Source organism: Pelophylax lessonae (assembly GCF_965119305.1).
Source record: "Pelophylax lessonae genome assembly, chromosome: 5".
Lineage (NCBI taxonomy): Eukaryota > Metazoa > Chordata > Amphibia > Anura > Ranidae > Pelophylax > Pelophylax lessonae.
Genome location: NC_138772.1, coordinates 17,011,246 through 17,027,114, shown reverse-complemented (window position 1 = coordinate 17,027,114; position 15,869 = coordinate 17,011,246). Strand labels below are relative to the sequence as shown.

The window sequence follows — 15,869 nt, the reverse complement described above, 5'->3', positions numbered from 1 at the left end:
ATGAGGATACCATGTCCTCAACTGGATGAGAATACCATATCATTACCTGGATGAAGGTACAATGTCCTCAACTGGATGAGGATACCATGTCCCCAACTGGATGAGGATACCATATCACCAACTGGATGAGGATACCATATCACCAACTGTATGAGGATACCATATCACCAACTGTATGAGGATACCATATCACCAACTGTATGAGGATACCATATTACCAACTGGATGTGGATACCATATCACCAACTGTATGAGGATACCATATTACCAACTGTATGAGGATACCATATCACCAACTGGATGAGGATACCATATTACCAACTGGATGAGGATACCATATTACCAACTAGTTGGATCAGGTAATCTCCATATCTGTGGCTACATTTATACATTTACAAAGAATCCCTTTTGTAATTTTGTAAACTTCTCTGTGTTTTACCTTCAATCTTCACAGAGAGCGTGATGCTGGATCCCTTCTTCACTTTTTTGTTGGTAAATCTCTCCAGGAACATGGGGGGAACTGGCTTTTCCGAATCTGCAAAGACCAATTGTTTAAAACATTCAAGTTGACCAGACTTTGACATCTAAAGGCATGCATTTTGCATGATTTTTAAACAGTTACCTTTAGGCTAGGTTCACTGCTTACAGGTGTAACTGTGTGTGTGTTCTTGCGCACTGCACTGTTAGTAAATGCATGGGGGTGCCATCCACAACTAATGACACCACTATGCGTCTGCTAAAGGGCAACACATTTCTGTGCTTGTGCTGGGATAACCTGTGATTTTGTGCGTGTTCCCAACAGGCAGTAGGTGCGAACCTATCCTCATAATCCGTATAGAATTGTCAAAAAAAAATCACTATACATTTAAAGGTTATTTGAAAATGAAAGAAAACAGGCATTTTTTAACTAAAAAAAATAATGGTAAAAAATAAATAAACAAACAGCAAAAAAACAAAATGGGGGGAGAAAGGGAAGAAGGGGTTAATTAGGGCTGATTACAATTAACTATGTGTTATTAAGGGGTTAAATAGGGATACATTTTATTTGAACATTTTCTTTTTCTCTTAATGTTTCTTCAATATCATATGCAGATCAAAGACCAGACTTTGATACAACATACAAGCAAAACAGTAAGTGACTAAGAAAAAAACTGAAGCCACTGGATACATATGACAGGCAGACCAATGGTATAAATGCACCTGCACTGTGATAGTCTCAGAGGTCCGTTTAAAGCGCAGAGAGCATCATGAAGAACAAGGAACACACCAGGCAGGTCCGAGATACTGTTGCGGAGAAGTTTAAAGCCGGATTTGGATACAAAAAGATTTCCCAACCTTTAAACATCCCAAGGAGCACTGTGCAAGCGATAATATTGAAATGGAAGGAGTATCAGACCACTGCAAATCTACGAAGACCTGGCCGTCCCTCTAAACTTTCAGCTCATACAAGGAGAAGACTGATCAGAGATGCAGCCAAGAGGCCCATGATCACTCTGGATGAACTGCAGAGATCTACAGCTGAGGTGGGAGACTCTGTCCATAGGACAACAATCAGTCGTATACTGCACAAATCTGGCCTTTATGGAAGAGTGGCAAGAAGAAAGCCATTTCTTAAAGATATCCATAAAAAGTGTCGTTTAAAGTTTGCCACAAGCCACCTGGGAGACACCAAACATGTGGAAGAAGGTGCTCTGGTCAGATGAAACCAAAATTGAACTTTTTGGCAACAATGCAAAACGTTATGTTTGGCGTAAAAGCAACACAGCTCATCACCCTGAACACACCATCCCCACTGTCAAACATGGTGGTGGCAGCATCATGGTTTGGGCCTGCTTTTCTTCAGCAGGGACAGGGAAGATGGTTTAAATTGATGGAAAGATGGATGGAGCCAAATACAGGACCATTCTGGAAGAAAACCTGATGGAGTCTGCAAAAGACCTGAGACTGGGACGAAGATTTGTCTTCCAACAAGACAATGATCCAAAACATAAAGAAAAATCTACAATGGAATGGTTCACAAATAAACATATCCAGGTGTTAGAATGGCCAAGTCAAAGTCCAGACCTGAATCCAATCGAGAATCTGTGGAAAGAACTGAAAACTGCTGTTCACAAACGCTCTCCATCCAACCTCACTGAGCTTGAGCTGTTTTGCGAGGAGGAATGGGCAAAAATTTCAGTCTCTTGATGTGCAAAACTGATAGAGACATACCCCAAGCAGCTTACAGCTGTAATCGCAGCAAAAGGTGGCGCTACAAAGTATTAACTTAAGGGGGCTAAATAATTTTGCACACCCAATTTTTCAGTTTTTTTATTTCTTAAAAAAGTTTGAAATATCCAAAAAATTTCCTTCCACTTCATGATTGTGTCCCACTTGTTGTTGATTCTTCACAAAAAAATTACAGTTTTATATCTTTATGTTTGAAGCCTGAAATGTGGCAAAAGGTCGAAAAGTTCAAGGGGGCCGAATACCTTCGCAAGGCACTGTACTACAGCGTTTTCCTTTTCCTCGCTTTACTGCAAAGTAGAGAAAAACATACAAGCAAAACAGTCAGTGACTAAGAGAAAAACTGAAGCCACTGGATACATATGACAGGCAGACCAATGGCTTTCTCAGAATAAGGTCAGCAGTGGCACCTCATTGTGAAGTTAATGTTGGAAGTCCTGTTTTAGGGGGAAATTGTGGACCAGCTATAACAGTAGCTAAGTGATTTGTAGTGTATCCTTACTGTATACTAACTATTGGCACTGTTCATTTGCTAGGAAAAGCTAGTTAGTGTGTGTATGCATGTTTGCGACACTTTGTATTGTTTTCCTACAACTGTAAGTAGTATGTATAGGCAACATTCTTGTTTAGTAAAAGCACACGCATGGGGGGATTTACAAAAACTGGTGCACACAGAATCTGGTGCAGCACCAATCAGCTCCTACCTTCAGGGTGTTCAATTAGGTTTTGACAATACAACCTAGAAGCTGATTGGTTACTATTCACAGCTGCGCCAGATTTTGTGTGCACCAGTTTTAGTAAATCTCCCCCTAATATACAACATGGTTTTACTTTCATTGCTTTACTACTTAGGTCATAAAACATCTAGCTCTGTACTCATCACGAATGTCATGATAAACCAAGATGGCTGACCTGCGGCACCTTCTGCGGATTTCTCCTTGTGAAGTTCCCCGGGCCCTGAAATAAAGAGATGATGAAACACTGACTTAGATACAGTAAGTAGGCAATACACCAGAATTTATTGGGTCAGATTCTAGAAAAGTGAGCAGGCTGAATATAACATAACAGATGTTGTTTTATCCCGGCCTCTCCGCTGGGAAGAGGAAGGTCTTTCATGTGTTGGCCTTTAGTAATTCTTTATACAGAGAGTGAGCAGTTAAGAACATTACTGAATAATACATGGCTGGAACAGTCAGCACTGACGATGGAAAGAGACAATTAAATCACTTTCTGTTCTCAGTAGGACAGTCTTCAATGTATATACAGATTATTGTTCTCAGTGGACACAAAGGTCGGCTCCAGGGATCTCAAGATTGTACAGAAGATTTTCTCCCTGATTTTATCTACTCCAGAATATAATGTGTTACAAAATCAATGTGAATTCCGATTGATGTTAGCTATACAGCAGTAAATCGGGGAATTTACCTAATTGGGATATAAACACCAATAAAAACTTGTCTGAGATTTTGATTCCTCCCTAAGCTACAAATAAGGGTTTCCGTTGCTGTTGGTGCCCCTAAAGGAGAGGTTTTCTTGTTTTCCCCATTGGAAGATATCTACTCTCTTCCTGTTCCAGAGACGATTGTAAAAAAATGTTTGTTCATCACTGTCTGTCCCGACTACAAAGGTTTATTTGGAGCAGCCTTCCTCCATCTTTTTACCCAAAGGAAACCCTTGAAATAATTGTCAGATCTTGGAGAACCCCTACTAACACCATTGAGGGTCAGTCAGAGGCGTAACTAGAACCTCCAGGGCCTCCCTCCCCGATGCAAGAAACCATCAAGGGCCCCCCCATTCCCTCTGAGGCCAGGGTCCATCCCACCGAGCCCGTAGTGGAATGCCGGGGCCCGGTTGCAAGTGCAACCTTTGCGACCCTGGTAGTTCCGCCACAGGGGATCAGTAGTTTTTTTAATTTTGTTATTTTATTTTTTAATTTTTTTTTTTTTACCATTTTTTAGATAGAGTAGAGTGGGGGCCAGCTTGCCCTCACTCGACTTCCTGCCTAGGAGGGGAGAGGACCGGATAATTTTCCCCGCTACCGACGGCTCCGGTAAGTGGGGAAAACGACCAGGAAGGGAGAGGTGCCCATAAAAGTGATCCCGCAGCAAATCCACCACTGGGACCACTTTTGTGAGAAAGAGGACCTCCCGCCCCCCCAGCCCGCCAAGTAAAAAAAAAATACCGGGTTTACGGCAGCTATCTGCTGCCAAAACCCAGGTATTTAAAGTCAAAGTAATGACGTATAACTGCGGCTGCCAGTCCAGGAGTGGTTTAGTAGGAGGTCAATCAGCCATAGCTCAAGGAACTCCTAGCAACCTCTGGAGGAACTCTAGCTGAGATTGGCTAGTTTAAGAGGGTGTTTTTATTTTCTTAGTGGGAGAGTATTTAACTCTTTTCAGCTGGAGGGAGCTGGTCTTCTAGATCCTCATAATGTTGGAGGTGTTACTTGGGTCTCACTGTCATGTGGCCATTGTGATTGTTAGCAGTCACAGTGGTCACATAATCAGGAGACCTTCCCAACTTCTGAGTCACAGTGCTTGTGACACTATGTGAGTGCTCTCTAAGCACAGGAAGGCAAAGATACTATGATGGATTCACTCAACTTCAAAAAGTCTAAGGTATGTTTATTAGTATCACCTGATGCAGAGAAAACTCCCTTGCTCCTGTTACACATTTCACTCCAACAGGAGCTTTGGAATTGACTAGGAGTAGGTGGACTTTCTCTGTATCGGGTGACACTAAATGTACCTTGGACTTTTTGTGTTTGAGCAAGTCCATCAGATCCATGGATAAGGGGGTACCAGCGGCCCTCCTGTATGGGGTCCTGGCAGCAGAGTGAATTGGACATGGGCAGGGGGTGTGATTGGGGCAGCGGGGGGGGGGGTGTAATTTCTGAAACAAATGCCATGTATGTCTCTCTCTACAACAGCTGAAACCTTGCTTCTTCTCCTCTCCCTCCAGAGAGCCATACAGGGGGGATCAGTTCCACTAATTCCCCCCCAGCTATCAGGTGACGCTAAATGTATCTTGAGCTTTTTGTATTTGAGTAAGTCCTTCAGATCCGTGGATAAGGGGGTATCACCAATCCTCCTGTATGGGGCCCTGGTAGCAGGGTGAATTGGACATGGGTGGGGGGGGGGGGGGGGGTTTGTGATCAGCGCAGCAGGGGGGGTGTAATTTCTGAAATGAATCCCCTGAAACCTTGCTTTTCCCCTCTCCCTCCAGAGAGCCATACAGGGGATCGGTTCCAGTAATTGCCCCCCCCCGGCTACACAGACCACCCTCACTGTGCACCATATGTTTCCCCCTGCTGCCCGGGCGCCACTTCCTCCCCCCCCCCCTGTAGTGTTGCCGGCTTCCCTCCTCTCCTTCCTGCCGGCAGCTGCTAGCATAGGATCCTTCAAAATGCAGAGCGGGGTAAGGGTCTGGTAAATGTTATATTTATCAGCCCCTTGTTTAACCTGAATGAGCACAATGAGTGATAGGTGCTGATCACTCACTGTGTTCATTCATAACTGAAGCATTGGCTGTATGGGGCCCCGTGTCAGGCTGTCTGTATGGGGCCCTCTGTCAGGATGTCTGTATGGGGCCCTTTGGTTTTCTAACAGCAGCCCTGGACTCCATCCTTCCATCCAAGGACTGATGCCCAGTATGCATGATACCTAAAGAAGTCAAGATTCATAAGGAGTTCAGCTGAGTTAGTGGGAAGAAAGCAATAACCAAGGATCGGGAAATGTGGCAAAGACCGGCAATGCACATGTGTAAGATACATACCTTTGACCGTCAGTCTGGCGGACGAGTACGCAGAACCAGAGGAATTACTGATGTACGTAGAATATTCTCCAGCATCTTCTTTGGTCACGTTGAGGATTTCCAGTGAGCGCGCCTTCCTCTTATTGGTCATTAGTAGCCGGTCGGAGGCATGGATAGGCTGTCCGTCCTTAAACCAGTGCACACGAGGGCGCGGGATTCCTAAAATGCAGACGTATGTGACATTTATCAATGAGACACAACCAAACATGCCAAGAGCAGAAATACTATTTTATGTTATTTATCTTCAATACAAAGGAAGAGTCCATTACACCTATGAAATGGGAAACTTGTATCAGGTGCAAGTGTGGGAATTGTGTTTTCCCACACCCAGGGCCACTGATAAGGCAGTACAGCCAGCCCTCCTGTACTGGGCCTGGGCCCCATCAGTTCAAAAGAAGGGCCCAGCCATCTGCTGAGCCAGCTGTACTGTGTTATTGCAGACACCGATCCTCTTCTGTCTCCCACTGCAGCGCTGCCAGCTTCTCCTCCTGTCCCTCCCTCTGGCTGCACTGCAAGGGGATTGGTTCTAGCACATGCACCCTTCCTTCTGCCCCCCTGTGTGCCGCTTTCCCCCACAGCACTGCCGGCTATGCTTCTCTGCTGCTGCGGACACACAGGGGATGTCATTTACTGGCCCCTTTCTTTCCTGAATGAACACAGTAATGGAGCTTTTCCACTGCAAGTACCGGCTCGGCTCCACTCGGCACTGCTTGGCCCAGCTCGGCTCGGTTTGCTTTTCCACTGCGTGGTACGAGTCGGCACCTTTCAGCACTGTATAGGCTCTACTCGGCTCGGTTAGCTTTTCCACTAAAGTAGTAAGTGGGTGGGATTACAACGATTATCTGATCAATCAGTGGCTAGTAGTGACAAAAAATCAAGGCTGCATGCAAAGGATTGTGGGATATGGTATCGGTATGACCCTCTTGGAACCCCAACCGAGGTGGTACTGTTTAACCACTTAAGCCCCGGAAGATTTTACCCCCTTCCTGACCAGGGCCTATTTTGTGATTCGGCACTGCGTGACTTTAATGGACAATTGCACGGTCATGCGACGCTGTACCAAAATGAAATTGACGTCCTTTTTTTCCCATAAACAGAGATTTATTTTGGTGGTATTTGATCACCTGTGCGATATTTACTTTTTGCGCTATAAAAACAATTTTGAAAAAATAACAATATTTTTCACATTTTTTTATATGAAATTTCCCCGAAAAAATGTAAAAATCAAAATTGTTTAACATTTTTGCCCAATTTGTTTTCTGCTACATATGTTTACGCAATAAGCGTATTTTGATTGGTTTGAAAGTTATTGCGTTTACTAACTAAGGGAAAGATTTATGTCATTTTGGTGTTTTTTTGTTTTAACGAGTAATGGCGGCGATCTGCAATTTTTTTTTTGTGGGACTGTGACATTGCGGCGGACAGATCGGACCCCTGACTGACATTTTTGACACTTTTGGGGGTACCAGTGACATTACTACAGTAATCAGTGCTATACATATGCACTGTTACTGTAAAAATGGCACTGGCAGGGAAGGGGTTAACTTTATTGGAGAGGCAGGGGTTAAATGTGTCCCTAGGAGCGTGTTTCTTACTGTAAAGGGGCGTGGCTTGTGATGTAACCACAGAGACATACGATCCTAAATAGCAGGACCGTATGATCTCTGCTGTTACATCAGGGAGAATGACAGACGGCTTTGTTTACATCAGCCGCCTGCCTTTCTCCCTCTCCAGCGGGAGATCGCGAGTGACTGGCGGAGAACCGAGCTGGAATGTCCGTGAACGAGTGGGGGCGGGAGCGCGCCTCCCGCGGCGCGCGTTCGCACCCTATTGGCTCGCGAGTGACGTATATATACACGTCACTTTGCCCAGGAGGTGCTGACCACCGCCATATATAGTCGTGCGGCGGTCGGCAAGGGGTTAAGCGAGCCGTACCATGTAGTGGAAAAGCACCGCTGTACCAAACCGCACCGAACCATTCAAACACGTACCATGCGGTACCATGCAGTGGAAAAGCGCCATAAGTGATCAGTTCTAGTCACTCCTATGTCCTATTTGATCACCTGTGCGACTTTTTTTTTTTGCGCTATAAACAAAAAAGAGCGACAATTCTGAAAAAAAAAAAAAAAAAACAATATTTTTCACTTTCTGCTATATAACATTCCCAATAAAAAATGTAAAAATCTAACTTTTTCATCATTTTAGGCCAATTTGTATTCTGCTACATATTTTGGTAAAAAAAAATCCCAATAAGCGTATTTTGATTGGTTTGCGCAAAAGTTATTGCGTTTACAAACTAGAGGAAAGATTTATGTCATTTTTATTTATTTATTTGTTTTTTACTAGTAATGGCAGCGATCTGCGATTTTTAGCGGGACTGCGACACTGCGGCGAACAGATCGGACCCCTAACTGACATTTTTGACACTTTTGGGGGGACCAGTGACATTACCACAGTAATCAGTGCTAAAAATATGAACTGTTACTGTATTAATGACACTGGCAGGGAAGGGGTTAACACCAGGAGCGATCAAAGGGCTAAATGTGTGCCTAGGGGGTGCTTTCTAACTGTGTGGGGGATGGGCTTATGGAATCAACACAGGGACCTGTGTTCCTAAATAGGAGGATCACAGGCGCTCTGTGTTGATAACTGAGAGAACAACGGTCTGCTGTGATTAGAACAGCAGACCGCCGTTCTCTCTCCACGGGGAGCGAATGTGGGTGCCCGGTGGCGATCCCGGCTGCCACCCCCGTGAATCAGCTTCCCTGCAGGCTAATGGGGGCGCATGCCCCCAAGATCGCTCCCGCAGATCGCCGTACAGCCGCGCAGCTGAGCCAGCCTGCCGCAGTATCTCTGCAAGTGGTTAATTTGAATGGATTGTTTTATCAGGCGATTGTTTACAATCACTTTAATCACAACAGAAAATCAAGCTTCAGAGCAGAGCTGTGTAAATCTCAAAATTGGTTGGACAAAAACACAAATCCTATGATAGGTAGCAAAGCCCCTATATATATTTTTGTTATCGTTGTGCCCGGAGTTCAGCTTTAGTAAAAAAAAAAATACAAAGATTTTAATGACATCACGGAATTTTTACCTTTCACTTTAATCTGGAATTTGGCAATTGGAGTTCCCGGGGAAACCAGAATATCCCGCAGCTCCTCCAGTATTTGTGGCGGCTGATCCTGCTCGGTGGACGACTCCAAACTTTCCTGTTCCCTGTATAGAAAAATCACCCAGAGAGATTAGCATGATACATTCAGGATGTGTCCGGGTTTATTCAGAGGAGATTATTTCCCTTTATGTTGACCCCTTTAATACCGGGCACATTTTGTTTAATGCTTAATGGCTGGCTTGCTGGCACCCTGTGGTGGGTGGCTGACTGGTTGGCACATTGTGGTGGGTGGGTAGCTGGTTGGCACCCTGTGGTGGATGGCTGGCTGGTTGGCACATTGTGGTGGGTGGCTGGCTGGCTGGCACCTTGTGGTGGATGGCTGGCTGGTTGGCACATTGTAGTGGGTGGGTTGGTTAGCTGGTTGGCACCATTTAGTGGCTGGCTGGCTGGCACCCAGTGGTGGATGGCTGGTTGGGACATTGTGGTGGGTGGGTGGCTGGCTGGCACCATGTGGTGGGTGGCTGGCTGGCACCCTGTTGTAGGTGGGTGGCTGGCATGGGGGCTGTGGGTGGCTGGCTGTCTGGCACCCTGTCTGTGGGTGGCTGGCTGTCTGGCACCCTGTGGTGGGTGGCTGGCTGGCACCCTGTGGTGGGTGGCTGGCTGGCTGGCACCTTGTGGTGGATGGCTGGCTGGTTGGCACATCGTAGTGGGTGGGTTGGTTGGCTGGTTGGCACCATTTGGTGGCTGGCTGGCTGGCACCCAGTGGTGGATGGCTGGTTGGCACATTGTGGTGGGTGGCTAGCTGGCACCATGTGGTGGGTGGCTGGCTGGCACCCTGTTGTAGGTGGGTGGCTGGCACAGGGGCTGTGGGTGGCTGGCTGTCTGGCACCCTGTCTGTGGGTGGCTGGCTGTCTGGCACCCTGTGGTGGGTGGCTGGCTGGCACCCTGTGGTGGGTGGCTGGCTGGCACCCTGTGGTGGGTGGCTGGCACAGGGGCTGTGGGTGGCTGGCTGGTACAGGGCCTGTGGGTGGCTGGCTGGTACAGGGCCTGTGGCTGGATGGCTGGTATAGTGCCTGTGGCTGGCTGGTAAAGGGCCTGTGAGTGGCTGGCTGGTACAGTGCCTGTGGCTGGCTTGCTGGGACAGGGCTTGTGGGTGTCTGGCTTGCTGGGACAGGGCTTGTGGGTGTCTGGCTTGCTGGTACAGGGCTGCTGTGGGTAGGTGTATGGCTGTGATACACTCTCGCGAGTCTAGTCCCGACTCCAGACGAGGCTGTCCAAGGCGAGGGAGGCAGCCTAAGAAGGCAGAATGACGTCACACAAATATCGGCAATATCGGCCAGTATCGGGGCCGATACCGATATATCGGGAAAAGTGCATATCGGCCACCAATATATTGGCCTTGCCTATCCCTAGTACAAATACCCAAATGTACAAATGACCCCTTTTTGGAAAGTAGACAGTCCATCGTATTTAGTAAGAGGCACGGCGAGTTTTTTGAAGTTTTATGTCACAATTTTTTTGAAAATTAACAATTAAAAGAATGTTTTTTTGTTTTTTTACATACTGTCACCAGTGCAGTGCAATGTTATGATATGACTGGTGTGGCCTAATCAGGGACACTGACTGATGCCAGTATGTAAAAAAAAAGGCCAGGACAGTACAAAGTAACCCCAAGTGACCCAATTTTGGAAAATAGACAGTTCAAGGTATTTAGTATGAGGCATGGAGAGTTTTTTGGAGTTTAAATATTTTTGGGGAAAATTAAGCAAAAAAAAAATATCACAATTGTTTTTTTCTTACATACTGTCACCAGTGCAGTACAATGTTATCATATAACTGGTGTGGCGGTGATCAGGGACACTGACTGGTGACGGTACGAAAAAAAAAAAAAAAATGTTTTGTTTTTGCTTTTCAAATTTTTTTTTTTTTTTTTAAATGTTATTACATTTTTTTTAACAACTTTTTTTTATATTTAACACTCTGCGACTCGAGCTATATAATGTTACTATTACTCTGGTGAAATGATCAGTGATCAATGATAATAATATACACTGTCACCAGGATCGGGACAAGGGGTGGGCGGGAAGGGTGGCTGCCCTGGGCACTGTGGTATCATGTGAGGCGGGGGGCACCACAAGGAGATGGGGTTAAGTATTGTCAGGGGGGCGGGGGGGGGGGTAGGTATTGTCCAAGGAGGAGAAATTTGGGAGAGGGGTGCTAAGAGTGGTGATCTAGGAGGGGGGTTTGTGTGGGGAGTGGTGGGAGAATATCTGTGCTAGGAGGGGGGAGATTTGGTGGGAATTTGTGCTGGGAGGGAGGAATTAGAAGTGGGGGAGGGGGTGTTTACTAGGAGAGGAAATTTTAGGGGAAGAAGATTTGTGCAAGGAGAATTTGATTTTTTTTGGAGGTGGGGGGGGGGATCTGGGGGATGGGGGGACAAAGATTTGTGCTGGGAGGGAGGAATTTGAAGTTGGGGGGGAGGGGGGGGATATGTACTAGGAGAGGAAACTTTATGGGTAGAAGATTTGTGCAAGGAGGGTTGAATTTTTTTTGGAGAGGGGGAGATTTGGGGGATGGGAGGGGGGGCAAAGATTTGTGCCAGGAGGGATGATTTAATCAGGGGCGGCGGATTTGTACTGGGAGGAGGGGTCTGCACCCCAAAGCTTAAACACACATACCTTTCTCTGCAGCCTCAACTGCACTGTATGGTGAATGAATGGGAAGTGTTCTGTGCTGAGCGGCTTCCTGTTCATTCACAAACTGATGCATAGTAAACACAGTTTACTATGCTTCAGTTATGAATGGAAACAGTGAGGGAATGTGTTCACTGTGTTCATTTAGAAAATGGACTGTCACTATACTAATGACACTGGCTGGCAGGGGGTCTAACAAGTGTAATGTGTGCACTATGTTCTGCTTTTACTAATAGGTATGCTTTACAGGGAGGAAAAAAAGCCCCATCGCTGCTCCATGTACTGAGCTATGTGTTATTAGTAAACACAGAGCTCTGTACTGTGATTCGCTAAGCCAATCAGCAAGTCCCATCCATAAATTATTGACCAGGACCTGCTGATCGACTTGTGCTTTAAAACAGTGGTCTCCAAACTGCGACCCTTTGCTTCCCTTTATCCGACCCTTGGGGTATTATTCCTCCCACTGTCAGCAATAGTGGGGCATAGTTCTTGCCACTGACATCGACAATGGGGCACTAGTCCTCTCACTGACACCAACTATGGCATACTATTCCTCCCATTGATAACAACAATGGGGCACTATTCCTCTGACTGACACCAATGATGGGCCACTATTCCTCTCATTGATATCAACGATGGGGCACTATTACTCCCCCTAATACCAATGATGGGGCACTATTACTCCCACTGACACCAATGATGGGGCCCCATTCCTCCCACTGATATCAATGATGGGGCACTATTCCTCCCACTGATACCAATGATGGGGCACCATTGCTCCCACTGATACCAATGATGGGGCACCATTCCTCCCACTGACACCAATGACGGGGCCCTATTCCTCCCACTGATACCAATGATAGGGCACCATTCCTCCCACTGACACCAATGATGGGGCACTTATTCCTCCCACTGACACCAATGATGGGGCCCTATTCCTCCCACTGATACCAATGATGGGGCACTATTCCTCCCACTGACACCAATGATGGGGCATTGTTTAATCCCACTGACCCCAGGACATTTTCTTCACCCTCTGGTCACAGTCCGGCCCCCCCCTAAAGTTTGAAGGACAGTAAACTGGCCCTTTGTTTAGAAAGTTTGGAGACCCCTGCTTTAGAGAATCACAGCACAGATGGGTCGGCAGGCGCGTGCCCCCTACCCAGAAATGCCAGGTCATGTACATGTAAGTGATCCGGCGCAGAGCGGCCGCCCCATCATCGCAAATGTGCATGGAATAGTCCCACGTAGATAAAGAACTGTTCTGAGAAGTAGCTGCAAAGAAGGGAAGAGTGCCCTCATCTTCGTGGAATATGCCACCGCTTCCCTAAACCCAGTTAGGTTACTCTTCCCTAAACCCGCTTCCCTAAACACAGCCAAGTTACTCTTTCCTAAACCCACTTCCCTAAACCCTGACAAGTTACTCTTCCCTAAACCCAGCCAAGTTACTCTTTCCTAAACCACTTCCCTAAACCCAGCCAAGTTACTCTTTCCTAAACCCGTTTCCCTAAACCCGGCCATGTTACTCTTCCATAAACCCTCTTCCCTAAACCTAGTCAAGTTACTCTTACCTAAACCCACTTCCCTAAACACGGCCAAGTAACTCTTCTTTAAACCCGCTTCCCTAAACCCAGCCAAGTTACTCTTCCCTAAACCTGCTTCCCTAAAGCCAGCCAAGTTACTCTTCCCTAAACCCGCTTCCCTAAACCCAGCAAAGTTACTCTTTCCTAAACCCACTTCCCTAAACCCAGCCAAGTTACTCTTCCTTAAATCCGCTTCCCTAAACCCAGCCAAGTTACTCTTCCCTAAACCCGCTTCCCTAAACCAAGCCAAGTTACTCTTCCCTAAACCCGCCCAAGTTACTTTTCCCTAAACCCGCTTTCCTAAACCCAGCCAAGTTACTCTTCCCTAAACCCGGCCAAGCTACTTTTCCCTAAACCCGCTTCCCTAAACCCAGCCAAGTTACTCTTCCCTAAACCCGCTTCCCTAAACCCAGCCAAGTTACTCTTCCCTAAACCCGCTTCCCTAAACCCAGCCGAGTTACTCTTCCCTAAACCCAGCCAAGTTACTATTCCCTAAACCTGCTTCCCTAAACCCAGCCAAGTTACTCTTCCCTAAACCAGCTTCCCTAAACCCAGCCGAGTTACTCTTTCCTAAACCCGCTTCCCTAAATGCGGCCAAGTTACTCTCCCCTAAACCCGCTTCCCTAAACCCAGCCAAGTTACTCTTACCTAAACCCGCTTCCCTAAACCCAGCCAAGTTACTCCTCTCTTAACCCGCTTCACTAAACCCAGCCATGTTACTCTTCCCTAAACCCGCTTCCCTAAACCCGGCCAAGTTACTCTTCCCTAAACCCACTTCTCTAAACCCGGCCAAGTTACTCTTCCCTAAACCCACTTCTCTAAACCCAGCCATGTTACTCTTCCCTAAACCCGCTTCCCTAAACCCGGTTAAGTTACTCTTCCCTAAACCCGCTTCCCCAAACCCAGCCAAGTTACTCTTCCCTAAACCCGCTCCCCTAAACCCAGCCGAGTTACTCTTCCCTAAACCCAGCCAAGTTAATATTCCCTAAACCTGCTTCCCTAAACCCAGCCAAGTTACTCCTCCCTTAACCTGCTTCACTAAACCCAGCCACGTTACTCTTTCCTAAACCCGCTTCCCTAAACCCAGCCAAGTTACTCTTCCCTAAACCCGCTTCCCTAAACCCAGCCAAGTCACTCTTACCTAAACTCACTTCTCTAAACGTGGCCAAGTTACTCTTCCCTAAACCCGGCCAAGTTACTCTTCCCTAAACCCGCTTCCCTAAACCCAGCCAAGTTACTCCCCCTTAACCCGCTTCACTAAACCCAGCCATGTTACTCTTCCCTAAACAGCGCCAACTTACTCTTCCCTAAACCCGCTTCCTTAAACCCAGCCAAGGTACTTTTCCCTAAACCCACTTCTCTAAATCCGGCCAAGTTACTCTTCCATAAGCCCACTTCCCTAAACCCAGCCAAGTTACTCTTTCCTAAACCAGTTTCCCTAAAGCCGGCCATGTTACTCTTCCATAAACCCACTTTCCTAAACCTAGTCAAGTTACTCTTACCTAAACCCACTTCCCTAAACACGGCCAAGTTACTCTTCTTTAAACCCGCTTCCCTAAACCCAGCCAAGTTACTCTTCCCTAAACCTGCTTCCCTAAAGCCAGCCAAGTTACTCTTCCCTAAACCCGCTTCCCTAAACCCAGCCAAGTTACTCTTCCTTAAACCCGCTTCCCTAAACCCAGCAAAGTTACTCTTTCCTAAACCCACTTCCCTAAACCCAGCCAAGTTACTCTTCCTTAAATCCGCTTCCCTAAACCCAGCCAAGTTACTCTTCCCTAAACCCGCTTCCCTAAACCAAGCCAAGTTACTCCTCCCTTAACCCGCTTCACTAAACCCAGCCATGTTACTCTTCCCTAAACCCGGCCAAGTTACTTTTCCCTAAACCCGCTTTCCTAAACCCAGCCAAGTTACTCTTCCCTAAACCCACTTCTCTTAACCCGGCCAAGTTACTCTTCCATAAGCCCATTCCCTAAACCCGGCCAAGCTACTTTTCCCTAAACCCGCTTCCCTAAACCCAGCCAAGTTACTCTTCCCTAAACCCGCTTCCCTAAACCCAGCCAAGTTACTCTTCCCTAAACCCGCTTCCCTAAACCCAGCCGAGTTACTCTTCCCTAAACCCAGCCAAGTTAATATTCCCTAAACCTGCTTCCCTAAACCCAGCCAAGTTACTCCTCCCTTAACCTGCTTCACTAAACCCAGCCACGTTACTCTTTCCTAAACCCGCTTCCCTAAACCCAGCCAAGTTACTCTTCCCTAAACCCGCTTCCCTAAACCCAGCCAAGTCACTCTTACCTAAACTCACTTCTCTAAACGTGGCCAAGTTACTCTTCCCTAAACCCGGCCAAGTTACTCTTCCCTAAACCCGCTTCCCTAAACCCAGCCAAGTTACTCCCCCTTAACCCGCTTCACTAAACCCAGCCATGTTACTCTTCCCTAAACAGC

At 46.8% G+C, this 15,869-nt stretch overlaps 1 protein-coding gene across 1 annotated transcript in view; it reads right to left on the bottom strand.

Annotated features, from left to right (window-relative positions):
• OBSCN (obscurin, cytoskeletal calmodulin and titin-interacting RhoGEF) overlaps positions 1-15,869 on the bottom strand; it is a 740,285-nt gene that overhangs the window by 319,757 nt on the left and 404,659 nt on the right. Inside the window, exons 73-76 of the mRNA XM_082257722.1 lie at positions 9,134-9,255; positions 6,001-6,198; positions 3,139-3,183; positions 440-535 (exon numbers count right to left, since the gene is read on the bottom strand). Of these exons, the coding sequence (XP_082113848.1) occupies positions 440-535; positions 3,139-3,183; positions 6,001-6,198; positions 9,134-9,255 (461 nt within the window). The remainder of the gene's footprint in view (positions 1-439; positions 536-3,138; positions 3,184-6,000; positions 6,199-9,133; positions 9,256-15,869) is intronic.